Below are 17,120 nucleotides of genomic sequence, written 5' to 3'. Positions count from 1 at the left end.
TTTTGAAGACAAATTCTTACAAAATCAAAACCCTTGCCTTAAATATTTTTAGAAATATAAAATATCTGACCTATTGAATTTTAAAAAATTTATTGAACACAACCCACTAGCTTCTCTCCTGAGAAGTTACTAGACTAGTATTAAGAGAGAAATGTACACGGACAAAACAAGTGTTGAAACAGAAGGTCCTACAGATACAAAAATATGTATATAAACATTTTTGTGTAGGGTTGAGAAGACAAAAATATGTATATAAACTTTTTTTGTGTAGGGTTGAGAAGACAAAAATATGTATATAAACCTTTTTTGTGTAGGGTTCAGAAAAATTTTTTCAGGGGAAATAATGTCTGAACTAAGTCCTATGAAATGAACTGGTGTTGACTAGGTGGATAAAGGCCAAGAAACTGACATTACAATTAATAGGAATGGCTTGAGCAAGAATCAAAGGGCAGAGGAGAATATCTTACATTCATGAAATGAGGAGTAGCTAAGTATCTTCAGAGATATGGAACGTTCTGAGGAGTAGGGGGAAAAGGAACTAGACATGAAGGGTTGGGTTTTGAAGGGTCTTAATTGTCATATTAAAGAGTTTTTTTACTTTATCATTTATTATTTACTTTATTATTCTTACTATTATTCCCGTTATTTTTTTCTGCAAGTCTTACAGCAGCGGTGTCCAATCTTTTGGCTTCCTTGGGCCACATTAGAGGAAGAAGAATTGTCTTGAGCCACGCATAAAATACACTAACATTAACAAAAGCTGATAAGCTAAAAAGAAAAAAAGAAGAAGAAGAAGAAGAAGAAAAATTCCAAGAAAAATCTTGGAATGTTTTAAGAAAGTTTAAGAATTTCTGTTGGGGCTGGGCGCAGTGGCTCACACCTATAATCCCAGCACTTTGAGAGGCCAAGGCGGGCAGATCACTTGAGGTCAGGGGTTTGAGACCAGCCTGGCCAACATGATGAAACCCCGTTTCTACTAAGAATACAAAAATTAGCCAGGCGTGGTGGTGGGTGCCTGTAATCCCAGCTACTTGAACCTGGAAGGCGGAGGTTACAGTGAGCCGAGATCGTGCCACTGCACTCCAGCCTAGGTGACAGAGCAAGACTTCATCTCAAAAAAAAGAATTTGTGTTAGGCCACATTCAAAGCTATCCTAGGTCGCATGCAGCCCACAGGCCATGGGTTGGACAAGCTTGCCCTGGAGACTCACTGAAGAATGTTAATAAACAGTCAATGCATCTTTGAGGGAAAAGATCTCGCTATATTTTTCTTTTTTCTTTTTTTCCACTTGAGCCACAAGTACACAGCAAGAATATAAAATGTTGTTAAATGAAATAATGACATTTTACAAAATGGCACCCCATCAAGAACTGTTTCAATTTGCTGCACAACTTTGCTGGTAGCTTTGAAACAAAATGAGAACCATTTTTAGATTATATAAAACAAACTACCGTCTGCATGCAATGTTACAATTTTAACAATTGAATTTGCTTTGGCCAATATTAATCCTAAATTTTTTTTAGGTTTATTTAAAAGAAAAATAGAAAATATTCAGAATTTATATGTCTATTGTCTAGGAAAATGTTTTACAATTTCATAAATAGGATTTTTAAATATCAAAAAAACTTACAAATTTATATGCTGTCCGTACAGCAGGGGTTGCTTTGGTCATTGCTGTGTTGAACAGTGCACCTCCCTTCTGCAAAAGAAAAACAGAAACATATTTCCAAAAACTTTTAGCCAAAATGTCCTGAAAACAAAGTATTATAGTAAATTGTATAAAAAAAGAAAGAGCTTTACTCACAACTTAAAGACCTATACAAATTATTTCATGTTCAGTGTTTTCAAGTTTCTATGTACTATAATTTCAAACAAAATGTACCCTTCCCATTTTGTTCTTTAGTTGATATAATACATCACTTTAAAGATCATTTCTTCCTTGAAACTTAGGTAGACTTGAGCAATATGACTAGCAATTTGAATATATTTAAAGCTTAATAAGAAAGAAATACAAGTTTATCAGCTGTTTTAATATCGGGCAAATAAAGTCTCAGTCTGGGGGAGAAAGTTTCATATTTAAAAATCATATTAACAAAACTACATTACCACAAATTATAAAATTGCCATCAAATCCTACTAACCCACCTAATTTCTTCTTCTGGAAAATAATATAAGAAAAACAAAATTTGGCAGTAAAATCTTGCTTTTCAAAATGAGCCATTTATCTTTGGACCAAAACTTTCCATTTAAAAATTATCTTAATGAGTATCAACAAACTATAAACATAAAATAAGAATATTTAAAATGTGACGAAATATACAAACATTTCAAATATTTCAAATAAACAGCATAAGTATAAACAGCATACTTTTGCTGAACATTTCTCCATTTATATTAGAGTGAAAGAATAACATTTGAAAGCTTATGATTACCTTGACTGTATGCACCCATTGTTGATATGACCTCGGGTTCCCTGGAATATATAAAAATAAGATGCCAGGAATGGTTGATCAAAAATAAATCTGTAAGCCAAAATGTATCAAGAACTAGTATTTGAACAATTTTTAGTAGGCAAATTTTATATGCAATGTTGTAAAAGAAGCAATAAAGGCTATGACATAATAAGAACTAATAAATTGCTCTAATTCTTAGGAATAGAGTAATTCGCAATTTTAGGAATAACAGAGAATCACTTTTTCTTCATCCATATATGAAGCTAACAGTGTTCAATCTTCTTTCACTTTAATATTAGCCTCAGAGGAGAAAATATAACCAACCTCTCTTTTGAAATCCAAAATTCTTATGTTTTTCAAACTGATTTTTCAATGTTTAACATCTATGTTGGTTTGTAAACTTTGCTTCCTTTACACAATTGGGTTTACTTGTTTTGTTTGTTTGTTTTTAAAATAATATTTCACGTACATAGGGAACTTTTAAAACACTAGAAGAAAATTTAGAAATGCAAAGAACCTTGGCAACAAAAAAGCATTCTTCTACAGCTGCTAAATTAACAGAGATTAGTAGCTAACTTTATTTTAAGGTAAACTTGCAGTTTTAGTTTTGAAAATATCCTCTAGTTGTAAATCTGTAAGTTAGAAAACTATTACCCAAGGAAATGTGAAGCAAATGCAGCTTTTAGGTTATAGGTTGACATGATTATGAAAAAGCTCAAGTGCTAAGAAAAGTAGTTCTCATAAAATCTGGCGATCAACATATCTGGTTCCAAACTGATAAATAATTTAGTCAATAAGATGATATCAGAAGGTAAAAAAAGAAATACATATACAACTTATCTAATCTTTCCCATCAACTGATCTCAGTTAGATTTCAGCTACCTTCTTGTTTAAAAGCTTAAATACTCCCTAAGTCACAGGGGTAAAAAGTCACAGTAAAAAAACAAAATCCGAGGCCTGGTGTGGTGGCTCCCACCTATAGTGCCAGCTACTTGAAAGGCTGTGGCCAGGGCACTATTTGAGCCCAGGAGTTCCAGGTTGCAGTGTGCTGAGATTATGCCATTGCACTCCAGCCTGGGAGACAGGGCAAGACCCCATCTCTTTTTTTTTTTAAAGTCCCAGTGGCTACTCAGACCCTATCCAGTACAAAGAACTCCTAAAACATACTGTTCTCCTCTACTCTGTGGCTGTGGATTTTAAAAGATGTATCACCTTGCTCTTACAAAATAGAGACAAAATGATCTCAGCCCCAAAATTTCTTTCTAGCTGTTATCTTTGCATCCCTAATCAACATCAGGCAAGAAGTGTCCAGCTCTGGATTCACTTCTATATTTAAAATCTTACTCTAATTTAAAAGAAATATCAAAAAACAATTTTTATTCTGAAAAACATCTCTGACTACTCAGAACACAGCATTGCACCTTTTCTGGAGGATGAAATATGAAGACAAAATTTTTTTTCTTAACTTGTGAAATAACTACAGCAAAATGTAACTACCTAAAATAACCTTTGTAACAATAAGTTGCCCTGTTTAAAAGGTATGAGTTTCAGGTGGTATTTGGCTTGACTAAACTTTTAAAAGTATATTTCCCTTGTAAAATACTAAAACATTCCAAGTTATTCTACCAATTTATTTCTCAAAGAGATTTTTTAAACAACAACAAAAAAACCCCACAGATCTTTATTCATCCGGATTATTCATATGTGTTTCTCTCTGTATTAAAAAGCTCTCATCAGTTCATATACTTTTTACTTCTCTACTAAAAATGGTTGAGTGGAAATCACATATTTAAGACTTTGTTATTATTCACAGTATTCTGGAAAGTGTTTTAATTATTTTCCCAAAATGAATGTAAGAAAGTGGAAGAAGAAACACCAGTTTAGCATTCTGTAACCTTTGTCAATCCAGAAAACAATTTTTTTAAACCTCTGAACCACAAAGAAACTAGCTATCATAAAAGTTTCAAACTACTGTAGAAAGGTTAGGGTCTTATTTAGAACTATGAGGAATAAAAAAGCTAATTTTCAGCTCTGTACAAGTCATCGCATGTTTTTATCTACATTATTTGAACTGTCTTTTTCTACTGTAAAATAGGCAAACAGTGCCATAAGCAGTCAGTTCAATGAGAAGGAAGTGGGCTTTGGAGTCCAATGGACCTTTGGAGCTCAGGCCTACTCTATCTTTGTGAAGGATGTGATTTGGGATGAGGTCCTTAACTTGGCTGAGCATCCGGTTCTTCACTCATCAAATAAGCATAATAGTCATTGTCCTTCAGGATTATTGCGAGGATGAAAGATAACGATTAAACAATGTTTAGTATGGTACATAGTATATTGAAGAAATATCATAAATGATCGTTATTACTATAAATAATTTGCCAAAATAGAAAACTGAGGTTCTATGATGACGTATTATTCAGCCATGTTCTCAAGGCTAGCAACTGAAAAAGAATAAGAATCTAGGAATTTAATCCCCGGTTCATTATTCCTTCAACTCTGAAAAACTCCCTCTAAGACTGCTAAATAAAATGTGATTAAAAGTTAAGTTATACAGAGTTTCCTCTGTATCACACCCAAAGCAATTATATTTGAAAGGGAAAGGGGCTGCTCAAGGCTAATACCCTGAAAAAGAAGGTTAATAGAGAGAATTACCAGTAATAATCTAAAATTTCATAGTATAGGGGCAAAGAAGAAGTCCCTTGCTTCGATGTTAGGAAAACATGGTACAATTTAGGTAGATTCCTATTTTAAAAGTTTTAAGGGGTAATTGTGCCTTTAAATTTTAGTGCTTTTATGATTTAAGGTTCCTATTTCCACAGTATTTATGAGAAAAGCACATTATTCTTTGGTAGCTGTTATTCTTCTAAAAATTAATTTGAATGCTAAAGAAATCCCTAAGAATCCTTCTTTTAAAATAACTGGATTATGGCAATAATAGGCATTACTGAGGAAATTCTTAACATTATTTTTGTTAATAAAACAAGTGATTTTCTCACACTCGAGGAGAAAATATCTATTTCTCATTCATGCCAAGACTTTCTCTTCAAATGTACTTGCTTAAATTCCAGTAATTTGTACTTATTTATCTCAAAACATAAATTGGTCTAAATTGTTCAACAAGGCCAGAAAAATGCCACTAAACTGATATTACCTATCACTTCTTCAAATTCCTTTGATACCTTAGTCAGTAAAACTAAATAAGAATGGAAAAATAAATAAATGAACAAATAAAAGATTCATCAGATTATATGTGTAAACTAAGGAAGAAACACATGCTAGTGATAGAGAGTAACCACACACTTCTCATAAAATGACTCTGAAAATATTTCTCCTATTTAAAGTTGATGTAAATGTAAAAACTAGTTTCATTTTAAATGAAAAAAAGTATTTAAAGAAAGAAATATGTTCTTAACTACTCAATATTCCTTACCTGCTTTTTCACAGACCAACATTGTGTTTATTTAAATGCATCCTTTGTTCTACTCCTGTCCTGTTTTATTATCTTTTAAACTCCATGGTTACTCTTCCCTTCACACATTCCTTTTAAGTTAAGTTAAAATTTTCCTTTTAAGTTAAGGTCGAAGATTTTGCAAGGGTCTCATGAAGGAATAAGGTGTGACGTGGATTTCCTTAATAGTCCTGATGAGGGCTCACAGGGCAGAGGCAGTTTTTGAAAAAATGCATGTATTCACAGATTCTTTAACCATACAGTTCTAGATTCAAATGTGAAACTAGATGTTCCTTATCTGACTGTCCTGCACTGTATATTTTTAATCAGAGCCACAATAATGATAAAGCTCCATCATATTCATATTCATTTTATCATAACCATCGGCATTAACAAAAATAGTGTATAAACTACTACTGCAATGATAAAGAGGAGAAAATAAATGTTTCTCTGAAATTTCCTAATTATTGTTGCTTAAAGGAACATAATTTTTTCTTAATTTTAGTTAATGTTAATTTCTGCCACGGTGGTCTTTCTAGGACTTCATGTGTAAAAAATCTACAAGAAATTCAAAAGAGATAAGAATTTTGCTCTGATTCAATCAGAGTAGGAAAGGGTTAAGTATTACTCTTGTTTACTGAATGTTTTTGCATTAAGAAAATCTACTGTAAAAAACAGTATATCTTTGAAGCCACATAGACACATGTGGAATTGAGACTCTGGCCACTACTGGCTGTGTGACCTTGAGTAAATTATTGAGCTGAATACTCAATAAAAATGAGGTAATGAAAGTACCTCCTTGGCTGGATTAAGAAAATGTGGCACATATACACCATGGAATACTATGCAGCCATAAAAAATGATGAGTTCATGTCCTTTGTAGGGACATGGATGAAGCTGGAAACCATTGTTCTCAGCAAAGTATCGCAAGGACAAAAAACCAAACACCGCATGTTCTCACTCATAGGTGGGAATTGTACAATGAGAACACATGGACACAGGAAGGGGAACGTCACACACTGGGGCCTGTTGTGGGGTGGGGGGAGGGGGGAGGGATAGCATTAGGAGATATACCTAATGTTAAACGACGAGTTACTGGGTGCAGCACACCAACATGGCACATGTATACATATGTAACAAACCTGCACGTTGTGCACGTGTACCCTAAAACTTAAAGTATAATACAAAAAAAAAAAAAAAGAAAAGTACCTCTTTGGGTGTTGTGAGGATTAAATGAGATAATATTTGTAGAGCTCTTGGGAAAGTTTCTGCCACATATTAGTGCTCAATAAATATGAGCAATTATTATATTACGATTATTATGAGAGAAACAAAGTTAGATCAGTTTACTTCTTTGAACAACAGGTTAATTTCATGACATCAATATATTATTCTTTCTCACAAGGGTAATGTGAATGACATATGTTTGGAACTGACCTCTAGGAACCATTTTATAAACACACACACACACACACACATACACACACACCCTAGATAGGTGGATATCTTCTAATTAATAGTTAGAACACTGCTAATTTTTATTGTATTAGTCATCTTTTTATTTCAAATCCTAACATATTTTGCTTTATTTTCATCTACAAAAAAAGTCTATGTATAAAATAACATAACATAGAATAATTTAAATATAATGCTTGACAGGCACAAATTTCTAAGGGACTTTCTTGCTGTACTCAACTGGAATAAATATTTGTCAAATTAGGCTTTCCTTTTAGATAAGTACTGGCTCTTTCAAATTAAAATAAGAGTTCAAAACCTTTTCATTTTAATAAAGGACAACAACGTAGTGGGCATTAAGTTATACTGAAAATGCAGCAGTTTCTAAGTCAGATACTAATCGGTAATCATATTCTCCTAATCTTTTTTAAACAATAAGGCTTTTTGTGAAAAATTTTAGTGGGCCCTCCCACCAGAAAAGCCACCTATCTCTACTCTATTACAGAAGTACCTGGACCAATGGTTAAGACTACAGAATTTAACTGTACAAAAGGATCATAGTTCTAGCCTCTTATTGTCACAAAATGTCATCTTCAATTCTATAAAAGCTGCTAGCCCCACGGGTCATAAAGATAATGAGACAGCAGTTATGCAAATACTGAATAGATGCCTTAAGCAACTTGTCCATGAGCTGACAAAATTTTGCTTGTCTGAGTTGAGAAGTAAAAAAGTGTTATTTTAACACAAAAGTTCCATTGAAGCTAAATAAATTTTTACCCATGAACTGAAGGAAGCAAGGAGCTGAATGATTCCACATTCAGCTTACTTGCTGAGTCAAGCAAACTAACTTTTCCCCAAGCTAAATGCTTTCAATGAAATGCTATACTTACATCAGATGAAGGTCCACAAGTACTGAGTTCATTTGTACCTCCTTTAATGAACCAATTATCTCAATGGTTTCTATATTTTCATGATGGGAAAATGAATCTTAAAAATAACGTTAAATTTTGTGAAATGTGTAGATGAGTACCTATTATGTTTTGTCTTTTCATGTTTCATTTCTGAATTCCAGCATCTATTTATTTACACAGACTGAAATTTTTTTCCCTCAAAACAAACATACAAAGAAGTTTAAAAAATTGCTATTATACCAGGCCAAAATTTAACACACTAAGATACAGAATACAGGAATTTTTGTTTATTTAGTACACCTAATATTTAGAACAGTGCCTAATACATTGTAAGCACTCAGCAAATACTCAACGAATGAACAGGACATTTCAAGGACTCAAGCAAAATGCTCTGCAAGTCAACACTATACACCACAACAATCATGCAAAAATATCAGTCTATAAATTATTAATTGCCTAGATAATTATAACAGTATTTGAACATTTACACTAGAAGGATTAATTGTACTTATGGAATGGTAAACTGGAAGCTTTCCTAATGCTGCAGTGATCTATAAAGTAAAAAAGGTAAGGACATCTGTGTAATAATAATAGTTACTTAAATATGTATAAAGAATTTTGGTGTTCAGACCCTTCTTTTTGGATTGTATTACCAATCATAACCTCAGTTCTTAAATTCATACTCAGTAATAACCATCACTAGTAGTTTTCTAGCAGAGAATACTACTATTCGGAAGGAAAGACAGGAAGATATGAGTTGATTGGATTTCTGTATTACTAATTTCCAGCAATATTAAGAGATTATCCAGGCCAACAGCTACCAATTCATGAGGCCAACTTAATGCCTTGAGTAACAGATATCAGGCAAAATAAGCTAATTTCATAGCTTTTATAAGACGGAAAATGTATTTAAGACATTACATATTTAGGAGAAAATCATTAGTTGTTTATGAAATAGGTTTTATCAGACACAAGTGTAAAGACCAAGATAATTGTTATTGAGAAAATGGATAATCATATTGTAACTTGTCTTTACCTCCACAAAAGCCACCTGAAGTGATCTCTTCTTCAAATACATCAGAGAAACCCCTTCCTGCATTTAGTTTTGCCAGTCGACCATCGATAAACTAGAATTAAAAAGTGTCAAATAAAATGTATCAAATAAAATATCCAATAAAACGTTAATTTTTCATTTTATAAGGTTAGATTTTTACTCACATCAAAAACATTAATAACAGACTTGTATAAATTACACATATATGGTATATATATACACACACACGAAAATTCTCAAACCATGGAAAGAACAGGTGCTCAGTAAACAGCAACTAATTAATTAAATTGCAAATTTACAGCAAAGAGTCTAACTCTAACTTATTAGCAAAAAATAGCAAAGTGCAGTAGTAAAGATCATAGGCTCTGGATAGGTTGCTCAATGCACAATCTCTGCAGAGGAGTTTGTACAAAGGTACTGTTGCCTTGCCAAGCCATTTACCCATGGGGCTCTGTCTTCCCCAGCCAGGCCTGTTTTCCCAGTACCTGCCTCACGGTGTTGCTGCAAATAACAAATTAGATTAATCTAGGAAATGTGACACAGCAAGTATCTGTGAGATGTTAGACATTATCTGTTTTCAGCGTATTAACTTCATTCAGTAAAATAAAACATTACTTGTCTAAACTATTATATTCTAAAGCATAATAGAGCACCAAATAATTTTAACCATTTACAATAAAATCAATACAACTTTCATAGTTCCTGGCATACATTCTCACTGAATGACAACAATTATGATTATTAAGTTAAATACAGTTGAGGTAAATGCATATTGACTTGACATGCATGAGGTTATTTTAGGCAATATTTTTCAGTGTTCTTAAAAAAGATGTTGGAGGAGTGGGAAACTGAAACTATCAAAAGCACCCGAAGATCTTTTTCAAAGTGCAGAAATCCAGATATCCTGGAGACTATCTTCCATTGCCTGTTCTGCTCCAGTCCTTACCTGTTCCAACATACATAGCATGTCAGAATCTCATGGTATTAATGCTGCATTTGAAAGTATCCTGGGTATTTTTATATGACCAACCCAAGGTGAAAATCAATGATTACACACACACACACACACACACACACACACACTACTAGCACTTGGTTACCTTTTATTTTGTTGATCTGTGGCACCTAGAATTTGATATGTTGTGGTTTACTCCATCCATAATTATGATGAAGTATCTTGATAACATAGGAAAGATTTACATGCTTTTTGCAAGGAGGACTTGAAGATGGATTAAAATGTTGAGCTGCATCCAAAAACTAACTAATCCTGACCATAATTTTTTACCCTAGAAATTTAAATTTTACCTGAACTAAAATAAAGTAGCTGGTATTTAAAAAGAAAAACTCAGATACTTCCCTGGTTTTCTATTTGAACGGTTAATGAACAAAACTAATAGAGATGAGTTGTATAGGACAATAAAATATTCCTCAGCAGCAATTTAAGATAATTAATAGGCTTGGCGTGGTGCCTCATGCCTGTAATACCAGCATTTTGGGAGGCCGAGGTGGAGGGATCACAAGGTCAAGAGATCAAGACCATCCTAGCCAACATGGTGAAACTCCATCTCTACTAAAAAATAGAAAAAATGTTAGCTGGACGTGGTGGCGCATGCCTGTAGTACCAGCTACTCGGGTGGCTGAGGCAGGAGAATCGCTTGAACCCAGGAGGTGGAGGTTGCAGTGAGCCGAGATTGCACTATTGCACTCCAGCCTGGCAACAGAGCAAGACTCCATCTCAAAAAAAAAAAAAAAAAAAAAAAAAAGGAGGTGGGGGAAGATAATTAATAGCAGTAAGCCACACCAGTTATAAGACTTTGATACAAAAATGTCTTACAGAAAAAATTAAGAAAGAATAGAAAATGAATCAACAGATTCATGTTCAAAATGTGGTTTACTCAGACCAAGGGAACAGAGTAGAGACACCTGAAATAAAGCTGCACACCTACAACCAACTGATCTTTAACAAAATTGACAAAAATAAGTAATGTGGAAAGACACCCTATTCAATATATGTGCCAGGAAAACTGGCTAATCATATGCAGAAGAATGAAACTGGAGTCTTACATCTCAAGATATAAAAAAAAATTAACTCAAGGTGAATTAAAGACTTAAATGTTAAGACCTCAAACTAAAAACCTTTCTTCCTAGAAGAAAACCTAGGAAATACCCTTCCAGACACTTGCCTAGACAAATAACCTATGACTAAGTCTTCAGAAGTAAATGTAACAAAACCAAAAATTGAAAATTGGGGCCCAATTAAACTAAAGAGCTTCTGCACAGCAAAAGAAACTATCAATGGAGTAAACAGACAATCTACAGAATGGGAGAAAATACTGGCAAACTATGCATCCAACAAAGGACTAATATCCAGAATCCATAAGAAACTTAAACCAACAAGAAAAAAACAAGTAACTCCATTAAAAATTGGGCAAAGGACATGAACAGACACTGCTCAAAAGAAGATTTAAGTGGCCAACAAACATATGAAAGAATGCTCAACATCACTAATCATCAGAGAGATGCAAATCAAAACCACAATGAGATACCACCTCACACCAGTCAGAATGACTATTATTAAAAGGTCAAAAAGTAACAGATTTTAACAAGTTTGTGGAGAAAGGGAACACTTATACACTGCCGGTGAGAGTGCAAATTAGTTCAGGCCCTGTGAAAAGCAGCTTGGACATTTCTCAAGGAACTAAAAATAGAATTACCATTCGATGCAGCAATCCCCATATTGGGTATATAGCCAAAGGAAAATAAATAATTCCTCCAAAAAGACACCTGCATTTGTATGTTTATCCCAGCACTATTCACATAGCAAAGACATGGATTCAACCCAGGTGCCTTTTACCAGCAGACTGGATAAAGAAAATGTGGTACATATACACCATGGAATACTTTGCAGCCATAAAAAAGAATGAAATCATGTCATTTGCAACCAATAAATGATGCTGGAGGCCATTATCTTAAGCAAATCCATGCAGAAATAAAATCAAATACTGTAAGTTTTCACTTAAAAGTGGGAAGTAAACATTGGGTATACAGGGTCACAAAGATGGGAACTATAAACACTGGAGAGTCCAAATTGTGGGGAAAGGTGCGAGTGGGGCAGAGGTTGAAAAACTACCTATTGGGTACTACGTTCATTATCTGGGATATGGGATTATTAGAAGCCCAAACCTCAGCATCATGCAACATACCCATGTACAAAACCTACATATGTCCCTCTGAGCCTAAAATAATGAATGAATGAAAACAACTATTAATGGAAAAATGTGGTTTAATCATCCTTTTATCATCATCTAATGCTTTTGAGTGAAACTGTGGTAAGACAGGTTTAAATAAACATAGCCTAAAATAATGGAATCTTAGATTTTTTAGAGCATGAGTTGTTCTCACAAAACTTAGAACTATTTGAGGACAGGGACCATACATTACCCATTTTCACATCTTCATTATGCTTGGCACACAAAAGGTTTCCTATAGTATAAATTAGCATGGAGTGTGGAGTATCAAAGGCCTGCATCACAACTTGGCCACTTACTAGTTTTATGATCTTGGGCCACTTGTCACCTCTAAGACTATTTCTCCTTCTGTAAAATGGGAGTAATAAAAATACCTTATGGGGTATTGCAAGAGCTAATTAAAATAATACAAAGTGTCTGCATTGTGTGCACCCAATAAATGCTAAATAATAAAGTCCACTTTCCCCAGTACCACCACCTTTTCTATCTCTGTCAAATTTTTATGAGCTTCCCAAAGCCCCCAAAGACAGGAAGGATCACTGTCTTTCTCATGTATGCATCTTCAACACCTGGCAGAATACCTGCCATAAAGTTTGAACTAAGTAAATCTTGTGGAAAGACTGAAGTACATGCTGAAGTTCATATACTTTTACCCAGTTTTAAAGTTAAATAATTATAATGCATAGAACTAATTCATTTCATTCTATCTTGATCTCAAAGCTAGGAACTTATACTGTTGCCATCTTTGCTACACATAATGGTAATTTTTAAATAAGGTGGTTTAAAATGCATGCAAAATTTGACTTGCACACATTTGTAACACAGTATTATAAATCAAAGTGATCTAATTTGATGGACTAGTTATAATTTTTTAAAAAATAAAGTGAAAGCAAAATGATAAAGTGAAAGTAATACATCACTGACAAATAGAACAAACTAAGACATCCTTTTAAAGGACTTAATTTGCTCTAAAAGATTAAGACTAGAAGACTTGCTAAAAGGTTTTCATTTTTGTGTTTACTGGAAATAATCCACCCATTTCAGAAATAAGTGGAACAGTTCAAGTCTAAAAAGCGATAAATCCCAAAACTATTTACTGATTATGCATTTTTGAGTATGAGTAACTACTTTGTCTTACTAACCTAGTGATTTGAGCCAATAGAAATTAATCACTCAGTAAAATGACACGTGTTATCACCGACTTTGCAAACAATCCTGTCAGTGGCAGACACCAATGTACACAATGAGTGAAAATGTTTGTTCTTATAACAAAAGATTGATTTCATGCATATACATACATATATTACATATAGATGCATATAAATAGACATCCAGGAATAAACTGAAAAGCGTTATTAATGAGAAGAATGCTGAATTTAACAGTTTTTCAAACACCTTTTTCTATTTTTATTCAATAACAGCTATTTTTCCCCCAAGTGGAGTTGGTTCATGGTTATACCACTTTAATAACTTGGGAGCATTTCATAATAAGTAAAAGAGATAAGAACATTTTTAGTTACTGATGCGGAGAAATAATTTTGAACTAATAAAAAATCATCTCTGTTGGAAAAGCTGTGACTCTATAATGTGCTATCACATGTTGCCTGATAAACAGTTACCTATTTCATTTAGTAAACACATATCTACTGGTAATTGGAAGACATAAGTTTTGAAAGAATTAGTTTGTTGTTACAAGTAATGACAAATAACATTGTTAATAACAATAAAATTGACATAGATATAACATAAAATTAGGTTGCAAGTAGATTTTTAAAAGAACTTAAGAATTTGCTTTAAGATGATGCTTTTATATAAATCTTAACTTTTTTATTCCAAAAGAAAAAAATTAAAATCTAGATCTAAACATGTTAATTAATCACACCAAAACATAAATAACATAACTGGAAATCTTACAAAAATTCATAGATGTTATCCCATAGTATGGATTCCATAATTTCATAAATTATAGATAAAATTGATTTAAATAATCATATAGGTAATTCTCAAGATCAATGAATTATTCCCTCTAAATCATCAACAATTGCAAGAATCAGATTTTGTTAATCTTTATGACATGATCCTTTTGCTTTTGGAGATGACAAGGATTTTAGGAGCTATGAGCCAGGAACCATGGACAAAAACAAATATACATGTTACATAACACCAGAGGCCACCCCCCCTAGTTTTCAATCACGGGTCCGTTACATCAAAATAATATATATAGAATCATTAATAATTAGTCCAGTCCATTATACTGTAGGAATGCCTCCCAGGGTGAGGGCACTCAGGTTTGCAGGTTTCCTTTCAACCTTGCTTATGACATGATCTTAAAGTACTGTGACAGGTTACAAGATAAATATTTTCAAACAGCAAAATTGCTTCTGGCTCTTCTTTTTGATATTGATGTCACTAAAGTTTTTTAAAGTGTTTTTATCTTCAAATAGCCACCTAATACAACATTGAGTCAATTTAAAGAAATTACCTGTTGCTTTAAATATACTTCAGTAAGTAATACTGTTAAGTGAAAATTAACATTCACTATTCAAATTCATTTTTTAAATACAATTAAATATAAAATGAATATTTCAAATATGTAATATAAAGAATAGACTCCATAGGAGGCTTCTTTCCAAAAAATATAAAGAATATGTTTTGATCAAAGTCACAGATTACACTTCAATATAGCTGCCAGTAAACTGATAGGAATGTATATGTCCTCTAAGAGATAAGTCATATACCTTTTACAATTCTTTAATTATTTACCAGTCAGTGTATTTCCAGCACTGAATCTAAAAATCCTAAAACAAGTTATGCTATTATCAGTGTTCTAATTCCCTTAGTGGTCTAGACACATGTTATATAAATATTTAATTACAATCACTACATCAAAACTCTATGACAATTGAATTTCAGGATTCTAGTATCATTTTAAAAGAAATATTCGATCTTTTTTAAATCCTTATAAAAAAGATTCTGGTAGGGAGATGAGGCAGTGGTGTAATTCTCTGCCGAGCTGAGGAAGTAGCAAGATTCAGTGTTGTTTTTTTTGCTAACATGGCAGTCCTGTTACTGAAGCAAAGCTGCAGAAGTGCTGAAGCAACACAATAAACAAATCTACACACCCAAATTCCTTCTTCAGCCTGGAGGAAACATTACCATGGCTCAGAAATTTATCTCACATTAGAAACCCTTCTTAGGTACAAAGATAAGAGGTAACTAATAGATTCAAGTCTTGAGAGCTAGAGAAAAATAGTTTTAAAAATCAATCAGCAATTTAAGGAAAAAAATCTAAATACAGTAAAAAATTACTTTCAAAAATAAACTAATTTCTTATGAATCTTTAAAATTTGCCTTTTTATATAATGCTCTGGGCTAAAAATTTAATAAGTAGTCTAATTTAAATATTTCTTCTTAGAAATGTTCAGTAAACCTTGACAGGTTAGTGAAAACTATACTGAAGTGTTACAATAAATTACATCAACAGATATTTACAGATACCTGCTAAATGCAAGCCATTCAGTTAGTAGCTATATATAAACACAAACTGCCTATAACAAGTGGGAATAAGTAAGGTAGGTCAGCTCACACTAAGAAAATTAAGTACGTGGAAGAATAGAAATAAATTGTTATTTTTATGCCATTAGGTAATGAGATGACTATCAGGCTCCAGTATACTAAATTAGACTACCATGGTATCATGAACAGGAAAACACTATGAAGAGTATTAAGAGCCCACTCAGTGCAATGTGTTATTAAAACTAATAACCTAAAATAACAGTAATAAGACAACAATACTGCTTTCAAGGATATGTCAATTGACATTAAATAATGTGCTAAAGAATTTAGTCTGATCACCAGACCAAAAGAATCAACTAATTATATTATTCAGTGAATATTTCACTGAATATATATGCTATATTCCAGGCACTTTCCTAGATACCTGAAATACAGGAATAAACGAAGCAGGCAAAAATCCAAGCCCTTGTGATGCTTAAACATGTAGTGGAGGTAGAGGAAGAGAGTTATAGCATGAAGTAAGAAACAACAAATGATGTAGTATGTGAGAAAGTGATGAGTGTTAGAGAATAAGATACACTTCCTAAGGGAAGTTAGGAAATCTAGGGCAAGGAACTTTCTATTTTAAATAGTGTGGTCAGGGTAGGTCTCGTGAAGACAGCATTTAAGCCAAGTCTTCAAAGCCATGAGGAGGTTTAACGGGAGAAGAGGATTCCAGGCAAAGGGAATAGCTAGAGTAAATACCCACGTTGGAGTAGGAACAGGCAGGTACTCAGTAGGCCTGTGGGAGGCTCCAAGTATCAGGAGAAAATCCCACCAGCCATAATGACTATTTGCACTCAAAATTTATAAACCTCAACCTCCAATAGGGTTTGAATACCAAGCAATTCTATTTTACTTTGCAGTCACTCCATTCACTCTCCCCATCCATTTCACAATGTCCTATTTTCTTTCTCCTTAAATGTTTAACGACCTCTCCCATTCTCTTTCAGTTGACGATCTTGCTTCCTAATTTCACAAAAAAAGAAAAAAACC

General features: G+C 33.2%; 1 protein-coding gene across 2 annotated transcripts in view; it reads right to left on the bottom strand.

The window, feature by feature from the left end:
- The window catches only part of DENND1B (DENN domain containing 1B), a 266,884-nt gene that overhangs the window by 31,427 nt on the left and 218,337 nt on the right, over positions 1-17,120 (bottom strand). Inside the window, exons 15-17 of one of the 2 annotated variants that reach the window (XM_030818697.1) lie at positions 9,304-9,394; positions 2,433-2,473; positions 1,631-1,699 (exon numbers count right to left, since the gene is read on the bottom strand). In XM_030818697.1, coding sequence (XP_030674557.1) covers positions 1,631-1,699; positions 2,433-2,473; positions 9,304-9,394 — 201 coding nt within the window. Of the gene's footprint in view, positions 1-1,630; positions 1,700-2,432; positions 2,474-5,883; positions 5,930-9,303; positions 9,395-17,120 lie in introns of those variants that run through there. The other variant, XM_030818699.1, reaches the window with a different exon arrangement.

Source organism: Nomascus leucogenys, chromosome 9 (assembly GCF_006542625.1).
Source record: "Nomascus leucogenys isolate Asia chromosome 9, Asia_NLE_v1, whole genome shotgun sequence".
Classification (NCBI taxonomy): Eukaryota; Metazoa; Chordata; class Mammalia; order Primates; family Hylobatidae; genus Nomascus; species Nomascus leucogenys.
This window is presented reverse-complemented; position numbering and strand designations above follow the sequence as displayed.